The 20,730-nt window shown below is 35.4% G+C and overlaps 1 protein-coding gene and 1 long non-coding RNA gene across 4 annotated transcripts in view; both read left to right on the top strand.

Annotated features, from left to right (window-relative positions):
• The window catches only part of LOC121408885 (trithorax group protein osa-like), a 32,183-nt gene extending 24,936 nt beyond the window's left edge, over positions 1-7,247 (top strand). For 2 of the 3 annotated variants that reach the window (XM_041600574.1, XM_041600571.1), the window contains exons 19-21: positions 429-578; positions 1,275-1,455; positions 1,775-7,247. In XM_041600574.1, coding sequence (XP_041456508.1) covers positions 429-578; positions 1,275-1,455; positions 1,775-2,145 — 702 coding nt within the window. In that variant the 3' untranslated portion in view covers positions 2,146-7,247. The remainder of the gene's footprint in view (positions 1-428; positions 579-1,274; positions 1,456-1,774) is intronic. The other variant, XM_041600572.1, reaches the window with a different exon arrangement.
• Positions 7,248-9,187: 1,940 nt separating this feature from the next.
• LOC121408884 lies at positions 9,188-19,002 on the top strand. The gene is made up of 4 exons (XR_005969095.1): positions 9,188-9,437; positions 16,529-16,609; positions 17,680-17,762; positions 18,816-19,002. It is a non-coding gene; the product is annotated as an uncharacterized LOC121408884 (long non-coding RNA).
• Positions 19,003-20,730: the final 1,728 nt, after the last annotated feature.

Below are 20,730 nucleotides of genomic sequence, written 5' to 3'. Positions count from 1 at the left end.
GTGGGTGTTTCATAAAGCTGTTCGTAAGTTAAGAGCGACTTTAAGAACGACTGCTGATGCTTTCTTGTGGTAAATGACATACAACCAAAATGTTCATTGGCGATGGTTTACGCGTAAGAAAGGATCACCAGTCGTTCTTAAAGTCGCTCTTAACTTAAGAACAGCTTTATGAAACACCCACCAGGTGGGTGTTTCATAAAGCTGTTCGTAACGTTACGCACAAATCTACGCACGGGTGCTAAGTGAGCTACATAGAGATAGTGTGGCACAAGAAAGGTCACCAGTCTTGCGTAACTTCACGAACAGCTTCATGAAACACCCACCTGCACTATGATTCTATTCACAAACATCATGTGTATAGTAGTCAACTACACCCTCCAATATTCTAGAACTCTTGATTTGTAATACCACTTTGTTTTCGTTTGTAGCAGCAGCAGCAACAGCAAGCTCGCCTACCAATGAACCCTGCCATGATGTTACCACCAGCCATGCAAGCCAACCTCATGAGAGGTATGATGATGCCTGGCATGGTACCACCCAACATGAGAGGGGTACCGCCACCACAGTTCAATATACAGGTTAGTATGGAGCCATTTCCTCTGTTGTCAAGAAAGTCTTGGTGGTGTGATACCACTTAACATCAAAATAATACCACCACCATATTTCAGCTTGTAGGTTAGTGTGATATCCTGTATTATCGAGATTGCTCCGTGTCACTTAAGCAATCTTGATAATGTTGAGTGTAAGTTTACTGCTATAGCAGTTCCATTTCTAGGTCATTAAAACCATTCCTTGCATGTTACATCTCAATTTAAAAGGGTACAAGGTCACTTGAATAAATTCCTATCAAATTTGGCTGTGTGGTATGGAAGCCACCATTAGGATAAAAGTACAGTATTTTAATCTACAGGGGCTCGTTTCATATAGGAATTATGTTAACTTTTCCAGTATTGGAACTACCACAGTAACATGGCTCAGCATCCAAGCAAAAACATGAGTTTCCATTGTAACTACCATGATGGCAAGGTTACCACAATCAAAATTCATTGTATGAAACAGGTTCCAGGTCAGTATCCGTTCTAGTATTGGAAAGTATGGTTTGTGTCACATGAAACCACCCAACATTATATCAACACCATGTTTTGAATTCCAGGTCAGAGGACCTTCCAAACCTTTTTTAAACAGATTACTAGTGATCTGTTCACCCTATCCCTGTACTTAATGCTTTTTGTCATGGACTGTAAAGTGTACTCTTTTATTTGATTTTATGACAGAATATGAATCGGGCCATGGGACATCATAACCTACAGCAGATGTTGCAACAACAGCAGCAACATCAGAGTAACTTTGCCAGAGGGATGCAGCAACAACAACAGCAGCAGCAGCAGCAGGGTGGATCAAACTCTCAGCCTCCCCAACATCAAGGCAACATCAACCATCTCCAGCAGCAAGCTGGTAACATTGCTTCTTTATGTTTTGATTCTTTATTTTATTTTGATCAAAACAGAATGATTTGTCTGGATTCACAATTTTTCGAGCACTATGCCATTTTGTGGCAAATATTTTATGAATTTCTTACTGCCAAGACATTCATGGCTGTCTTAATTTCATATTGAATTTTTTAAAAACTCTTTACAAATGATGATTATGATAATTTCTGGCATTTGTACTGCTCGTTGATATACAAAATTTGTGTAATATTTATACATCAGTGAAAAAGGAAATATATACTATATATTTTTATATTGATTGAATTTACGTTTGGTGTTTACAGAGTTGTTCCAGCAGCAACAGCGCCACCAAGCTGCCCACACTGCTCAACATCACCCACAACACCAAGACAGCAAGGCTTCTCATCCACCCACATCACAGCAACAACAACCACAGCAGCAACAACTGCCGCAACCAGGTCGCAATCTACAACATCCCATGATGGGTCACCATCACAACCACCCTTCACTACCCCCTGTAAGCGGGGGCATGGATAACCGACGGTCCCCAGTCAATCACCTGGCCAAATGGTTTGGTCCCGACCTACTCAAGCAACCCATCAATCAAATGCCACCAGCTATCCCCAGTGGACAGAAGATCATGAGTGTTGAAGAGCTGGAGAGACAGCAACAGCAGCAACAGGTTGTAGGATGATTGCTTTTAGAGTTGTCTGATGATGTGTTGAAAATAAGTCAAACTTTGGCAGTCAAAGATGTGTCTGTTGCAGACAGCTTCACACCTATATGAATTAGACAGACCCTTCACTATTCGAAATGCCCTGCTTTATTTTCCTGAGGTAAATGTATTTGTATGTATCCAATACATGGTTTTTGGTCTACTTTCCATCAATTCATGACCTAGTCCATATTATTCAGTTTAGATTAGCGAGCTTTGACAAGTGTTAATTGATGCTGCCCTTATGTAAGAGGGTCTGTGATCTCTATCACAATAGGCATTTAATTCAGTAGAGATCGCAAGCAACTGCATGTTCAGTGATAGCATCTATTTATATGAGATACCACATTCTCTGAAAAGTACCAGGCCCTGTTAATGCATGATGAACCTATTTCCAGAAGCTTGTTTAGTTCCAGTGTAATTGTCAGTTAATGACATATTGTCAGTGCTAACAGGCTTTATGAACAGTTTCCCAAGGCCAAATCACAAATTTGAAGAACAGTTCTGATTCTCATGTAAAAAATGATCTTGATTGGCTAAAATGCCTTTTTGTGAATGTGACGGGGCTCAGGAAGTAAGATTTGTGACATTTCCAGTAATTTTTTTTGTTGCCAAAGATGAGGGTTGTGATCTTATTGACTGGTTTTTAGTTAGGATTAGATTTTTTATGGAGATGTTTAGTGACATTTCCTAGGTAGTAGATAGGGGTTTGTTTTGTGTTAGAGAATGTGATTGTGGAGCAGCTGTCACCAGAGCCTATGCAGGCTTTGGTTTCATTTTGGTTTAGGTTTAGGTTGAAGGTTAGATTTAGGTTTAGATTGAAGATTTAGGTAAAGAGAAGAGTTAGATTTAGCCAAGAGATAGAGGTGATGGAAATTAATTAACAATTTCCACATGAGCAATGATGATATCAGTCACTATTCCCCAAAGTCATTAAAATTATTGCTGTTCCCTTGGGAATGTTTCATAAAGTGTCCTGCAAAACTGTAAAAGCCCAGCGTGCTGCGCAACCGTTTAATAATATTGCTGTTAGATTGCCATTTATACTGGTGTAAATAGTTTTATAAATCAGTTTGTAAAGTTATGCATAACATCATGAAAAAATAGATATTAGAGCCATTTTTTGCCATATTATAAACCACAATTGTTGAATACAAGAACATTAAACCTCTGTTTTAAGAAATCAAGTAAAGCTTTCACACCTATTAATTTGTTTCAGTTTAATTAATACATTTCTTAAAAAAAATCAAGAAATATAAAAATGGATAATAACTACAAAGGGAGCAATACATCGTTCATAATTATTGAAAGAGATGATTTGGTGAATTTATTGGGAAAGCAATGGCCAGCATTCTGTTGACTTTGCTTGCAAGATGCACTTTTGGTACTCCATATCCATTTGTTTATAATGCTAATCATAACTTTACATATCTATCTTTACATATTTGAATTTGTGAGTTTATTGATAGGCTGAATGATTTAATGAACCTTGCATAACATGATATGTATACTATGTATATATGTTCAGTATTAGGCTTCATGCAAGTGTAACATGGTAAATTACAAGGTGTACCAAGAAGGGGAAATCCAGTTTTCTTATATTTTAATGAGGACAGATATTCATACAGTGACAATAACAATTATATCACTTGAAAGTGTATTTGAATATACCTTGATTAGGTTTCAAGACACTTACAGCAATAACACCGATGTTTGGAAAATGACATGCAAACTTCACTTGTCTTTCACTTACATTTTGAACATATCAATACAGTGTACACTGAAAATTGAAAGAAAGAAATATTTACAAAAAATTGCAATGGTTCCCATCTTACTATTTGTTTTTGTCCTTAAATGAAAGCCTTTTGATGATAAAATATAAAATTTCATTTGAAAAACATAAAGATAGTGCTTTGTGAAAGCAGTGTTGGTAAAGCATTTTTAACAATTGTATTGTTCCAAGGTACACAATTATGATTCACCTTGTTGATGTGCAGTGGAAGTGAACTGCCTACCATTTTGTTCATTTTTTTTACCACAATTTTTCAGCAATCCATGGTCATAGAAACCTGAACAAGGTTTCATTCAAATGCTCATTTTCAGGCGATATCTTGTTTTGAGGTCACTTATTGAATATTTTCCTGTGAAAAGTATATGAAAATTAGGATTTTTAAAATTATTGTACACCCTATACAATATACTGTATTTTGGTCTATAATGACACTAGAAGTCTACAGCATTCTGTGCTTCTGAAATAAATTTGTGCTTATAGTATTAGTAGACATTTTTTTTCAATGAAGAATAAGTTCTCTTTTTCTGTCTGTTCAATACATCATATATACATGTATGTAGCTAACACATTTGCTGTTTGCAGTTGCCATTATCATGTGCTTTTGATGCTCGAATGTACATTGTAGACATGATACGAAACAAGCAACACTAGTGGTTTTTCCATTTTATATGTCAATATGTGTGGGAAATAATGTTCAGGTGATTTTACACGTCAGTTGATTTCATTCAAGGGTTGAAATGGACTTGATGCCATGAATGCATCTTGGTTTTTAGTTCAACCAAATAATGAAAATGGAATACAATCATGAGAGGGTACAAATGCTTTATCACTTGTAGAGTATTTGCAATTCCTTGTATATTATTACAGACAAGGGGAGAGAATGTTTTGGATGTGTGATGTAAGCGGTAGGAGCACATGTGAGTGATTCATCCATTGAGTGTTTCACATCATGTTGTAACAGTTAAGAAGTCTTTATATGTGTTCATTGTAAAAAGACATCCCTGTTTCACATTGTGATATAAACAGGTAAAAAGAAAATATTTTATTACACTGTATCTGTTTAGTGAAGATGATTTAAAGTGTGTTACACTGCTTTGTGTTTCCTTGTATGTGCATTTGTAATTTGATTATGTTGTATATTATGTAAATGTTTGTATGTATGAATTTGATTAGTGCCTCGTGAAATGAGTATAAAAGTTTGTAGATATATTTATGTTTTGTATTAAGTTTGTTATATAAGACAATTCCTTTTTATTTCCAGTGCCGTAAAAAGTCAAGCCCCATTGATGTGTAATATATAATTGTAAATCATTATGATTTTTTGAGAACTTGAAGTTGTTAATTCATATATTATACTCTAATTATGATTGCAATTATTCATATCTTCGAAGTTGAACCCGCGCAGGATTTCAAGCATTCCATGTATAATTTCTGTAAATGTTTTGTTTCTCTATGAATCTGACTACTTTAGCAGTTATTTCTTGTATTTCCTTTTGTCCTGTGTTCATGTGGAACAATTAAAAGCTGTTACTTTTTTATATGTTGAAGTTCAGCACAGATATTATGTTAGTGTTGGCTAGATGTGAAGGGAATGATGTGACTTATAATTTTGTTTGCTATTGAATCACATATATGAAACATTCTATTTTGAAAGAGAAAATGACCTGTAGATTATAGTAGGTTTTATGGATATGTGTATTTGGTTATAAATCTCCCAATCACACCAGAAAAGCAGTCACAAGATCATTGGTACATCAAACATGAAACTTCATGTTCATATTAGCCGAGGTATTTTTGGTTGAGACCGAATCAAAATGGTGAAAGATGGTGTTGCTTTGGAGCATTGAATATGATGCCGTTGTTCAGTATTTGTAAATAACACAGAGTTGTATGCTTATAGCGTTGATTTTCAATGCTCTATCATGTAAATACTCATTCATTTTGTAGATTAACATGCTTTTGGTTTGTTCTGTTAATTCATAACTCATGTATTTTTTTTGTTGTTGCTTTCCACTTGGAATGCAGAGAAGCTGGTGTTTTGTAAATATGAGAAATGTGCTTTACTTTGTGTGTGAGGGCAACCCTCTACTGAGGATTGCAATGTATATGCTAGAAGCATGCGGCTTTGTACAGGCTCCAAATATTTCTACTTTGTTATGAGCTGTGCATTGAGATGCAGGCACAACAATTGAACTGTATTCATTAGAGATCCAAATTGCCTTTAATACATTGATGTTGAGTAAAAAAAGTTGACAATGTATGTCTCTTTTACAATCAGAAATAGTTGCCCCAAATCAGATGTCATTTTCGGCTCTTCAGACTTTTTTTCTCAAAAATAAATTTATTGCACGTTTTAGTGTCTGACAACTTGTTTGAAATTGATGCAAGATTTTCTTGGTTTGATTGAGGAAAATTGACCTTAAAATGATTTAATTTGTATTTTCATGTTGAAGAGTAATTTTCATTACCCTTGTATTTATTGTCCCATGAAACATGAACATGAACATTTATGTCAAAGAAAAGTTGTTAATTTTCAGTTTAAAAAACATGTGATTTAAATCCCTAACAGTACTGAAAAGAATATAATTGCAAGGATTAAGGCCAATGTGATCCTTTTTATAATTTCATGAATCTGAATATTGTGCTTCATCACTAAAGATTAAATCGAATTATTTCCATGAAATTCCAAGCAGGATTCGGCAGTTGTTTGCATCACATCTAAGTTTGCATTGATTTGAAAGAACAAGGAACTTGCATATTGAGCTATGATTTGGATTGTTTGCCAACTTACAGTTAACATGGATTTTGATAGAATGGAACAAACCAATAGTTAATTGAAAAATGAAAGACCGTTTTGTCAGGTGTATTTTTGCATCAAATTATATAATTTTATGCTTCCTTGAGTTTTAAATGTATTTCAAATTGTGAAAAATGATGGTAAAATTGTGATACTTGATTTGAATGTTTCCATGTTTGACCCTGTTTTGATCTAGTTATGGACATTTTTTGTAGGTGCCAAATGAATTCAGTTTAAGTCCTTGTATCATTAAATGATGTTGAATATATATAAGGAGTGCTTGTCATATATCTTATGAGTTTTCAGTTTGTACATTGTGTAAAATACGAAAAGTTACTACATGGATATGTTAAAAAGAAGAAAAAAAAGATTTATTTGAGTTTTGTATAGTGATGTTCTATGTATGTTTTGAGGACATTGTCCTGTAATGAAAAATAAATATGATAATTTCTTTTTGTGGTTAAATAGTAAACAAGTCTTGAAATGCAAGCTAATTTTGAGATGTCTCTGTTATGTTTTATCATGTCAGTCCTGAATCGTTTATTATTTAAGGAATGATGAAACACAAAGTCACCTATTAGTTAAATTGGGATTTTCAAAGCTCACAGGTGATGTTTTCAGTTAGTCCAGTACAAGGCCCCATCTTACAAAGAGTTACGATTAGTCCAATCAACCACAACTATGGCAAGCCAGCAATGTCAATATCTAAAATACATGTCGTTCAATTTTTTTTTATAGATATGATGTACATTCATATATTCCCTGATTTATTGACAATCAGTATGCCTCTCTGTTTCAAAGGACCTTGTGCAAATTTCCTAAAGAAAAATTATGACATTGATGGATTTCCATCTACTTGAGGCTGATCGGATCAATCTTAAATCTTTGTAAGATGGAGCTGTGGTTTCTATTTATACAGGTTTCCATGAGTACAATTCATAATACTTCTTCAGCAAGTAAATGTTAAAAAATGTTTTCAATTTTCTATTCTGAAAAGCCCCCTTTGAACAGTAATTATCTTACAAATGTGATTGCCTACATATCTAAAAAGATACAAAGATTATATCCTGAAATCTGTATCTCATTTGATATTTGAGAAGTGGTTTTATAAAAAAAAAGAAGTTATTTTCATGTTGGTCGGGATCACGGCCAAAGTGAATTATGGATATGTTTTTGTTCCATATAACATACACGCTATAACAAACTTAAGACAGACACATTCATATAATGTAAGGAATTGGGTTTGTTTGGGGGAAATAAGCTATAGTAAATCCATCCAAAACGTGTCAACTATTCCAATTTATCAATATTTAAAGGACAAGTCCACCCCAACAAAAACTTGATTTGAATAAAATGAGAAAATTCGACAAGCATAACACTGAAAATTTCATCAAAATCGGATGTAAAATAAGAAAGTTATGACATTTTACAGTTTCGCTTAATTTCACAAAACAGTTATATGTACATCTCGGTCGGTAAGCAAATGAGGGAACTGATGACATCACTCACTTTCTTTTGTATTTTATTATATGAATTATGAAATATTGTTATTTTCTCGTCATTGTCATATGAAATGAAGTTTCATTCCTCCCTGAACACATAGAATTCCATTATTTTAACATTTTGTGCTTCAGGCAAGGAGGTCCTAATCATCAAATTCGTAAAAATTGAAATATTGTATAATTCAAACGATAAAAAACAAAAAAAATAGTGACATCATCGACTCGCTCATTTGGATGTAACTGGCTCGTTCATATAACTATTTTTTTTCAAATAAGCAAAACTTTGAAATGTCTTAACTTTCTTATTTTACATCCGATTTTGATGAAATTTTCAGCATTGTGCTTGTCTGATTTTTCTTTATTGATTCAAATCCACATTTTTCTGAGGTGGACTTGACCTTTAAGAATGCAGTGAAATGTAATGATGATGCACTCTATTGAATAATTTACCAATTTTACATCAAAATTCATTTTGATCAAGTACCCAATCATAAATATCTACATAATTTTCTTTATGTAAGATCCTGTCACAAGCAAGAAATGGCCAAAAAATTTAGGGGGGTCCACCTGAAATTTTGTGATGGACACATGTAAAAAAATTTGACAAGCCAAAAAAAAAAAAAAAAATTCTTTTTGGGGGGACCTGTCCCCCCCGCTTCCGCCGCCTATGCCCCCCCCCCGCTACATAGCCATATACAGGGGGGTCTTAGCTTTTCAGCCCTAAAATGAGTATGCCCCTTCTGTCTCTATAATTCTATGAGTTAAAAAAAAAAGAATCTATTAAACATGTTGTGGCATGCAGAGCTCCCTGTTAAAAATATTCATGACAATTTTTGATATCCTTGGCTTAAGTTTCAAATTCTTGTTTTCTTGTTCGTTGAATTTATTTTGGTCTCTCCTTTTTTTTGGGGGGGGGGGGGGTTGGATGTCGAGGTTGATTGGCACTGCATGGCGCATGCACCCTGCTAGCGAGATTCGACAGCTCCAGTCGTCTTGTTAGCTAGCTAGCTAGCTTGCCGGTGCGGCCTAGCTCGATCCCCGGCGCCGCCGGCGCTCGCTGCATGCGTATGCCCCATTCGCGAGCTGGAGGATGCGAAGAAGATCTCGAAGTGTTCGGGCTCTCTGCAGTAACCTTCTGATGCTGAGGAAACGGACCCATAAGCATGTATTTATAGATTACGTAAGTTGATCAATCAAAGTTTCTTCGTTTACGTCATCAAAGAATGAAGTGACATGTGGAAAGGAGAATAACATTCACTAACGAAGTCGAAGATGGTCATTTTTGTTTTTAGCTCGACTGTGACTGTTGAGTGTTGTTGGCTTGCATGGCCGCCTATGCTATGATACCGGTACGTACTAAGACCTGGGCCTGGGACAACCGACAAAAAAGATCAACAAAGAAGGGTTGTGAAAAAATATAAAGAATTGAAAGAAAGTGTGACCAAAGAGAGAGAAGAGGCGAAAGAAAAGGGATGAATTAAGAAGAAAGAAAAATGAAAACAGTAAAAAGTTTAGAAGAAAGGGATTGAAAGAAAGAATAAGAGAGAAAAAAGGTTTCTGTCATAATTTGAATTGAATATAGAAAGAAAGAAAAAGAAATGAAGGGAAGATGAATAAATGTGTGAAAGACAAATTTAAGGAGAGAAAGAAAGTAAGAAAAAGGGAGGGAGGGAAATGGAGAATAAGGGAAAAGAATTAGAAGGAAAAAATGAAATAAAGAATGAAAGAAAAGAGGGAGAAAATTAAAAAAAATAATGGAAGGAGAAAAAGAATAAAAAGAAAAAGGAGAGGAAGGGAAAAGGAAGCAAAGATAAGTTTAAGGAAAGAAAGAATGAAGGAAATTTTGTAAAGAAATTAAGGCAAGTACTGAAGATAATGAAAGAAAGAAAAATTAATGAAGAGACAAAGGATCTGGGTATATGTATTTTATCAATGCCCTTTACATTGGTATTTATAGACATATAACACTGCTTCTGTGTTGACATGAGCAATAGTTAGTGCAAGTGTTAATTTGTAACTAATTAAGTTCATTCCAAGTTTCCAACTGGAAGTTCCAATTGGATCCAGTTGGAAATCAATTGGTTTCAACTGGTTCCAGTTGAAACCAGTTGCCTCCAATTGGTTTCAACTGGAACCAATTGAAACCAGTTACCTCCAATTGGATTCAACTGGTTTTAATAGGGAAATTGAAACAACTGGAACCAATTGGAAACCAATTGAACTGGAACCAATTGGCAACTGTTTTTTTTTCAATTGGAACCAGTTGTTCCAATTTCCCTATTGAAACCAGTTGGCCAACTGGTTTCAATTGGTTTTGCTCTAATTGGTTTTAACTGGATTTTGGTCCTAGGGGAAAGAAAGGAAATAAAGATAGATGGAACAAAAAGGGCAAGCAGGAAGGATGAAGAAAGAAGGATAAAAAAGAGAGAAAGAGGGGAAAAACTACAAAATTCAAGCAAACAAAAACAATCCTATATAACAAAAATCATGATGATATTTGTTTTTTTATTTTATAAACTTTAATGAACTAAAATGTTTTAGAAATGAATAAATTTTCAAAGTGAAACATTTTCAAAATAAAAAACTAGATGAAACATCGCGGCATCATACACAACAGGCCTCAACCCGAAAGCTGAAACAACTAGGGCCTATAGATCTAGTTATGAAAACTCAATAACTTGGTCCAATAACATACATCTCCAAATCAGCAATCTGAGAATCCATAACATAAATATTAACATTTCCCGCCGATTTTGTGATTATTTTGGTAGAAAAACAGTAATTTTAAATTAATTAAAAATAAATTATAATTAATAAACATGTAATTGTTAGCACCAATGACAATTTGCTCTGATCAGGCTCCGATCCTACATACATAGCTAGTATAGCTTGCCACACACAGAAGGCCAGTTTGTTTGCAAGAAAATCACTGCAGAACTTGCAAAAGTTTACAGTTATTGATTTTATTGCTGTCTCTGCTTCATCATCTGTTGATTATTTTATGAAAATTGGTAACTTTAAAATGTATTAACTACATTTTGTTCAATATTCTGAAATACGGGACAAATAGGCATCCCGGGAAGGGTTTGTCGGGACCAAAATACGGGATGATCCCAGGAAATATGGGACGTCTGGTCACCCTGGATGGACATGATGGTTTGTCATCGACTCGTCATCTTCACGGGTACACAGCAACAGAACGAAAGTTCCAGATGCTGTGGTTGGTGCAGATGTGACACCCAGGGAGCCTGTGTTATAAATTTGGCAGAGATCATACTCTCCAAAATGGGGGTAGAATAGGGTCGCAATAGCACTTAAATTCAAAAGGGGAAAAATAAATTACCGGTATGCTTTTTCAATTGCTTTTCCGTTTGCTTCTTTTCCAAGGCTTTCCTCTTCTGCTCAATGATCATTGACGAATGCTCCTTGAAATTTTGATGCACCACTCTTGCTTTCTTTCTTGCATCGTCTACCACCTTTTTAGCCTCTTCCTTGGACATCTGTTGCGACCACTCAGACTTTTATTGAGTTAAAACAATGGGTTAATGGTTGCTTCATTTGCAAGCAGGATGGCATTTGGTGTCACCTTCATCAAGTGATCAAGATATGCAAAGACTCGCTCAGCATGCTTATTATGCTTGTCTGTGCTAGTAGACGTTGCTCTTGTGGAGTCATCGAATTCTGTCAAATCTTCATTATGAGTGCTCATTACCTTTGCCAAAGATGGAAGGACATTCTGAAGAATTATGTGAGACCATCACTACGTTCTACTAGGCAGATAGGGTCTTCCTCAACACTGATAATATCACTCAGGTCCCCTCTGTTATGAAGGAAATTGCTTTGGATGCAGCACCTAGCTGTTGTCCCTCAAACAGCTCTTTTTCCACTAAAGAAAGAGCTTCTCACTCACTCTGGCATACTGTACCAGACTGTGTAGCCCACAGAAGATATGTTAGTTGTTCCAATGGTGCTCTCTCATCAGCAGTGAGGTTGTCCCAGTTTTCAGTCAGATTGGGCAGCACCTCTGTCCGATGCAGTCTCAGAAGCTCATGCCACTTTAGTTACGTGGCCGCCCTGTCGGACATGGTGTTCCTGATGTTCTTCAGAATTTCTTGCCCATTGCGCGAGATGCGCTTCCTGTACCTTTTAATTGATGTAGGAAGAAATGGATTAGCATCATAAAAACGGGGCTGCGGTACGGTTTTGAAAGTAGGGGTGGGGGGTGAATATGCAGAAAATCATAATCAGATGGGAATTTTTTATTTGAGCTAGTGTTGAAGCCATTCTTCAAAAAGATAATCTAGAACAGTAATTAACATAGAAATGATTATTAAAATTTGCAAAAATAATGAGTAATAGCCATTTACTTTCATTCTTAATACAAAATACAAACATATACTGTGGATCACCCTTGAAAACATGTAAATACTTCATCCCTGCAAATCATGAACACAAACCCACACACACATCCCAGTGATAGATTTGTAAAGTAATATAATCTCACTTTTTATCAATTTAATAAATAGAATTAACCACTCTTACCAAAACACAAACATTAAATCACACTTCACAATATTTCATCACAAAAATCAAAATTTTTCAGTACGTGGGACTACACGTTAATAATAATAATAATAATAACAATATTTGTAAAGCGCAACATATCCATCTCTAAGAGATGCTCAAGGCGCTAACAAATAACAAAAGAAAAATTAACAAACTAAACATAAGAATAACGAACTAGACTTTAAACTGCTGGTATGATTTAGCAGTATGCATTAAGCATCAGGTGAGTTTTAAGTGCTGCCTTAAATGTAGAAAGAGTATTAGCTGTCTGAATAGATAGCGGTAACCTGTTCCACAAAAAAGGTGCAGCAGATGAAAATGCTCTATCCCCCCAACTTCGTTTAGTACGTATTTCTTTGAGCCTTACATTATTTGAAGAACGCAAACCAGAACGACCTGAGGAATGGGTTAACAGAAGGGATGAAATGTAATGAAATGTTAATACACTTTCTGGTTCTCGGAAGCATCTGGGGCGATATTTACCAATGCCGTAAAGGCTTTTTCCCTTGAATTTACCGATCCAGGGCTTGTGATAGATTTTTAAGACTTTGGAGTGCGATGTGGAGGAGAAATACAGTGGTGTTTGACAGAAGTATCTTCCGGCATCTTTGGGGTGGTTGGAGAAGCTGGGAGGGAGCTGTAAGAGTTTGATGGTAAGAGGTGGAAGGTCCAGGATCATCAGGCATATCACGTGCATCAGGTACACTGGAAATGTTTGCAGATGCTGGTGGGTCCAAGTGGAGGTTCATGTTAGCCTCGTCTTCCCTTAGCTGACCAGGAGTCGAACAGGGGTTGGTGACCTCAGGGGACAGCTTATGATGGAGGGTTAGTGATGAGAGAAAACACAGCCTCCAGGATGTTACATGTACCTCTTCCCACGATGACTCTATTTCTCCAGACTTTATCTCTCTCAGATGTCCTCCAAAGTTGCCAATGCTCATTCCATTGATGTGCCTAAAATGCTCCTTTGTGATTTTCCACGAGCCCTCGATTGCGTTTGTGTGGATCACATTCTTTTTCCCCTATTTCAAGATCTTGGTATACTTGTTTGAATGAGCTCTCATGTTCAACAGTGAAGTGTTGATACCCTCTTTTATTCAAAGAGGAATAGTTCCTCCATCCGTCTGTGTATATTGTAGCACCTCTTTCCATGTGACGCTCAATCAGTGGGATCAGTGTTTCCTCGTCTCTTTTGTCAACGGGTACAATATTATCCTGTTGCTCGCCCTCTCCACCATCCCCCAAATCCACACCTTTTGCCCTCTGAGGTCACCATGATACTTACACCTCCTCCCAAACATACTCTCGTCAATCTCGATGTGACCATTAAGCTTTATTTCACCTCCTTTGTAGTAGAGATCGTCGACATGTTTCCTTATTTTCGTAGAAAACTTGCCGAATCCATGGCTGTTTGCTTGTAATTCATTCTAGCTTCGATGGAGCAGCGATGTAGGGAGGATCCAAATACTCATTCTTGGATAAAGACCAATGAATCCCGAACATCAATTTGCGAACTTTGGAAAATCAAATGATAAAAGATCGAATAGCTCTTGTCATGCTTCCAGGTAATGCTCCCCTGGCATCTCCACACCTTTCCTCCCTTCATGACTCTGTTGGTGACAAGTTTGCATGGTCTCTTACAAAGCTCACAACGCATCAACAAAGCTGGACTATGCCGTCTTAGCCACTCATATAGCCCATTGTCGTCCAGCATCAATAATCCGAAGAAATCAAATGGATTTCTCCAATGGGAGAAATCTCCATCGAAGGATTGTGAAGTTTCTTATTCCAACTAGAACCCGGCATGATGTCAGATCGAGAATGCGAGAAGCAAATTTGAGCTAAGTATAAAATGGGGTGACCTACCTGTTCCATAATCCTGATTGGAGGAAAGTTCAATTGCATACTATTTGCATAAATTATGGAATACTCTTCACTTATTGGACAACAACGGATTAGACCAATGAATGTCTATAGCAGGGGTATTTTACCTACCTGTGAATTAATAATAATGAGGTTTTCCATCTAGGTATTGGTATGTCCTGGTACTCACTTTCCATGAATATAGTATGTAATTCCTGCCACCTTCAAATAAATTCAACAAAGCTCTAAAATGACGCAAACTGGCTCCGTCCCTGCACATCCGAATGAGTTCTGCCCACTCTAAGAACATTACCTGGTCTAAACCATTCACGTACACAAAGGCAGCAATCTTGATCCTGTCCCAATGTCTGACATTTCTACTCCAAAATAATCTCCGAATTTGAGCTGGCCACTCTCTGGCATCTCCTATAATTTCCTGTATGTCAGTCCATAGCAAGTATATGCGTTGATTCCTAGTTGGAGGCATTTTAACCCAATATTCAGGTAGAAAGCAGAAACAGTATTGTGATAAATTAGCAGTCAACATAAATTAAGCAATTTATGTCTATATTGAAATGGCCGGTACGCCTTCTAATTTGCATACTCTCTCACTGGGGATGTAATTCACGAGGGTACAAGGATTCCATCCCTAGCGACATTCCTCCAGTGAAAAGTACACAATTATTGGCGGCAGTAGAAGATATAACTGCCACCAAGTTAGGTAGACAAAAGATCCAATGTTTAGATGTTTAAACTGAAGTATATTCATTCCAAACAGTACCATGAAACTGTTACAAAACAATGAACAGTTCAAACAACTTATTTCGTATCGAATATGTACATTGCAATAATATCTTTTCCAATTACCCGGTAAACATTTTTTTATATTAATCAAGTCTTAAGTTATTCTTTTAGTGAATTTTCCTCAACTGTGACATTTCAAACAAGACATATACGAGCATATACATGTATGAAAACATTTCATATAATCATTCTTAACTATTTCTCTTCATAACCAGTTGCCATGCCACTAAGTTTCTAGTACATTTATATAACATAAACAAAAAACACATCAATACTGATCAATCAAGTTCTAAAACGTAAATATGCATAACATATTCCACAATCATTAGAATGATATTACAACAACATAAAGAATTAATTAATAATTTGTATCAGCAATATCATGAATAAGAAACACTTCTTACGATTCAACTCACCTTGTTGGCTAAACATAAATAACTTTTGGCAGTAAAGCTAAAACAAATTACAAAGAAGGGAAGCCATGAACGAAGGTCTCCTTCTAGCTCAAATAACAGCAAAATGATAAAATCAAGAACATAGTTATTTTGGGTTGTCATGGCACTTTGCGCGCATCGATATCATAAAATATGTTTTACAACTATACTGCATTGGCACGTTAGATCGGAGAAAGCGTTGGAAAATATAGAATTCTATTATGCACAAGAATTATGATACAATTCGTTTGGTTAACAATTTTTCAATAATGTTCAAATAAGGAATTTTCTTTTATTATCGAAAGAATCAGTGGTAAAAAGACTTGAAGCAAATTAGTGCAGCGCGTAGATAATAAGGTAAAAACATGCATCTACATGTACAAGGGGCGCGGGAAGCTGCTAAAATGAAATTGGAGGCAGCTACAGAAGATACGACATGCAAATTTGTTTTGTATAGTATTGTGACGTAACAAAAGCTCATTAAGTTGTCATATTGTATTATGAATCAAGTTCATAACCTGCACGCAGAATACAAAGTTATTATATACACATTAGATGGTTTATAATCTAGTTACTCTATTTTGTTTCCTTTTTTTTATTTCAGCTGAGTGGACCTGATGTCAGAAATTCTACCCCAGATCTGTAGACTGCAAGATAAGAGATTTTTTTCACATATTATTCAGAGGTATGTAATCAGCTCTTATGTGTTCTAACATAGCAGACATGTCCCCTGTTTATATGCACCAGATTTGCACAAAGGGGTTTGAAAAAAAAATTGCTTGGACTTTAAGAAGTTTCAACTGTTGTTTGTTGTCTAGAATTCCTTTTTTTTCTGCTGTTCTCTCTCTATTTACTTTTCTTTCTCTCCACCAACACATTATCCTTTTCTTAAGCCCTGTTCTTCTATTATTCCTCCACTGTATTTCCATTCTCTCTTTCTCTCTCGATCCTGAACAGCCATCTTGAAAAAGTCACCCTTTCTACAAAAAGTAAATAACAAATGAATTAATATGATATTCTGTAAAATGCATGATGAGGTTTAGTTTCAATAAATACTGTATTATTTATTTTGTAATTATCTATGTTACTGTTTGAAGATTTTTTTATCATTATTATCTTGTAATACATCACAATTCGGCCTTAGCCGCGATGATGTCTTGATTTTTAATAAACCATCTATCTATATATCTCTCTGTCTCATAACGCTTTTTAATTCTAGATAAAAAAGGAAAAGTTCACCTTGATTATAAGATGGTTTTTATAAAAGCAGAAAAATAAGAGAAACATATTGGTGAAGGTTTGTTGAAAATCCATCAAAGAATGAGAAAGTTATGATTTTTTTAAGTTTTAATTTGTGACATCATACTTGAGCAGCTTCCCCATATTGTCGTTGAACATTCAACAATATTTTTCTCTAATTTTTCTGCTTATATTAAAACCAATTTCTTATAATTAATGGATTTATAAGTTTCTATTGCCCAATACAACTTCATATCAATTTGCATGGCTCCAATATTTAATTTTCCCTATTGAAACCAACATGCAGGCACCAAAAGCTTAATTTGTATAATACAACCTATGGGAATTTCGATTTGGATTTTGTTTACATGCTAACAATGAAATTTAGGAATACAAAGATTATTAAACTTTCTAGAAGTGTGTATGGTGTGTAGAAATTAATTACCAGATTCACTTCTACATGTATTTTTTTATATTTGCTGTTTTTTCAATATATTTTTCTTTCCTCTTCACAAGATTCTGAGAATTGGAATAGTGAAGTTTGACCAAGTTGTGCCTGAAGACCAAATCCTCGAAGAAGAAATCATAAGCCTTTACAGGTGTGTATTGCTTAGTTAAAAGGGTGCTCTTACAGTATGACAGTTTGACTGATCTGGGGCCCGTTGGATTTGATAGCAACTCAAAAAACCTTGCGCAGCGTGATTTCAGCCAATGAGGCACCCGTAGTTGGGACTTGCGCTTGATATTTTGACTTGCGTTTAAACGTAACTTTTGATATGCAGCAGTATACATGTATATAACATCTGTTAATCAACAGCCAAGAATGAATTCCATGTTGGGGGCAGGGGCACTCAAATGTATGTGACACTGTCATTCCCAAAGCATTGTGACCGCTGAAATAATATTTGTATAATCTCAGTCGAGTATTTCATGAAAAAAAAATAGAATTAAATTAAATTAGTGATTTGAAAGTCCAGGATTAAGAGGCATCGTGAGAAAAGAAACCAGGTCAATCCAAAGACTGTGCTTCATGTATGCCTTAGGGGAAGCTAGCCAGCGCTGTTTGTCCAATCCAGGATTAGCGCTCATGAATAGCTACGAGTTTAGAATTACTGAATTTTGTATGAGAAAAATGAGCGGGATTAATTTGGCCTGTGCGAACAGGGAAAATTATAGTACAAGGTTCAGAAAATGTGACAAAAGGTTCTTAGAGAGTTTCTGTTCTGATTATGTTTTATTTTATTAGAATGGTTACCTTTGTGTTATATACTAATTCCATACCTTACCTGTAATGATAGATAGCTTACAAAGAGCTATAACAGATTTGAAACAGACATACTTACAATACCACACTCTGAGTATGTCACAATTTCAGGTCTTTGTTTTGTTAGTTATTACCATAGAAGACATCAGAGCATGATATTGACCAAGAATTTTACATGAATCATCTTTAAAAAAGGAGAGGTATATAATACATGAAGATACTTTCAGAAAAATAAGCATTTGAAGTTATAGATATTTTCAGAAAAATAAGCATTTGAAGTTATAGATATTTGGAATATGACTTTTCAACAATTATGTCGAAATATTCCTCCAAGAGCATAAAACTTAATGATATCCTATTTATGTTTTCTTTTTATTTTTCTTCATAGGTTTGGATATGAGTGGACCATTCGATTTCTTCGGTCAGTTAGAATTTCTCCCTGACTTCCAAACCCATATTGTTGGACTGTTTATGTTGCAAGACCTGTGAGGTCATTGGTGAACTCCTTAAGATTTACAGAAAGGAAAAATCTTTTATCTTAAACTCTATACCAGGATTTATGTTACAGTTTATAATTGCAGTTTATAATTTTTTTATATTTGCTGTTTTTTCAATATATTTTTCTTTCCTCTTCACAAGATTCTGAGAATTGGAATAGTGAAGTTTGACCAAGTTGTGCCTGAAGACCAAATCCTCGAAGAAGAAATCATAAGCCTTTACAGGTGTGTATTGCTTAGTTAAAAGGGTGCTCTTACAGTATGACAGTTTGACTGATCTGGGGCCCGTTGGATTTGATAGCAACTCAAAAAACCTTGCGCAGCGTGATTTCAGCCAATGAGGCACCCGTAGTTGGGACTTGCGCTTGATATTTTGACTTGCGTTTAAACGTAACTTTTGATATGCAGCAGTATACATGTATATAACATCTGTTAATCAACAGCCAAGAATGAATTCCATGTTGGGGGCAGGGGCACTCAAATGTATGTGACACTGTCATTCCCAAAGCATTGTGACCGCTGAAATAATATTTGTATAATCTCAGTCGAGTATTTCATGAAAAAAAATAGAATTAAATTAAATTAGTGATTTGAAAGTCCAGGATTAAGAGGCATCGTGAGAAAAGAAACCAGGTCAATCCAAAGACTGTGCTTCATGTATGCCTTAGGGGAAGCTAGCCAGCGCTGTTTGTCCAATCCAGGATTAGCGCTCATGAATAGCTACGAGTTTAGAATTACTGAATTTTGTATGAGAAAAATGAGCGGGATTAATTTGGCCTGTGCGAACAGGGAAAATTATAGTACAAGGTTCAGAAAATGTGACAAAAGGTTCTTAGAGAGTTTCTGTTCTGATTATGTTTTATTTTATTAGAATGGTTACCTTTGTGTTATATACTAATTCCATACCTTACCTGTAATGATAGATAGCTTACAAAGAGCTATAACAGATTTGAAACAGACATACTTACAATACCACACTCTGAGTATGTCACAATTTCAGGTCTTTGTTTTGTTAGTTATTACCATAGAAGACATCAGAGCATGATATTGACCAAGAATTTTACATGAATCATCTTTAAAAAAGGAGAGGTATATAATACATGAAGATACTTTCAGAAAAATAAGCATTTGATGTTATAGATATTTGGAATATGACTTTTCAACAATTATGTCGAAATATTCCTCCAAGAGCATAAAACTTAATGATATCCTATTTATGTTTTCTTTTTATTTTTCTTCATAGGTTTGGATATGAGTGGACCATTCGATTTCTTTGGTCAGTTAGAATTTCTCCCTGACTTCCAAACCCATATTGTTGGACTGTTTATGTTGCAAGACCTGTGAGGTCATTGGTGAACTCCTTAAGATTTACAGAAAGGAAAAATCTTTTATCTTAAACTCTATACCAGGATTTATGTTACAGTTTATAATTGCAGACTTTTAAATGATGAAAATTCTTTTCATTCATCCAAGTTATATTCAATGTGAGAACTTTTAATTGGGAACCTTGAAACAACAATTACCACTTCAAACTCATTATAGTTAATACATAATGTAAGACTTTGAATAGAATCAAACACAAATGAGTATTGTATGATTTAAGTATCACCAGAATAAAAATAATAATTCCAGGTCGAAAAAACTCTAATTATCTGAAATGGAAGCCGGAACAAATGGAAGCAGCATATTATGATTTAGTAAAGGGGAACATACCTATTGCAACAGCAGCACGAGATCATGGTGTCCCCAGGAGATCATTGGGAGATCAGGTGCATGGCAGGGTTCCTCTTCATGCTAAAATGGGAG

The sequence above is a fragment of the Lytechinus variegatus genome, chromosome 2, assembly GCF_018143015.1.
Source record: "Lytechinus variegatus isolate NC3 chromosome 2, Lvar_3.0, whole genome shotgun sequence".
NCBI lineage: Eukaryota > Metazoa > Echinodermata > Echinoidea > Temnopleuroida > Toxopneustidae > Lytechinus > Lytechinus variegatus.
The sequence above is the reverse complement of the archived record's forward strand: the minus strand, read 5'-3'. Positions and strand labels throughout refer to the sequence as shown.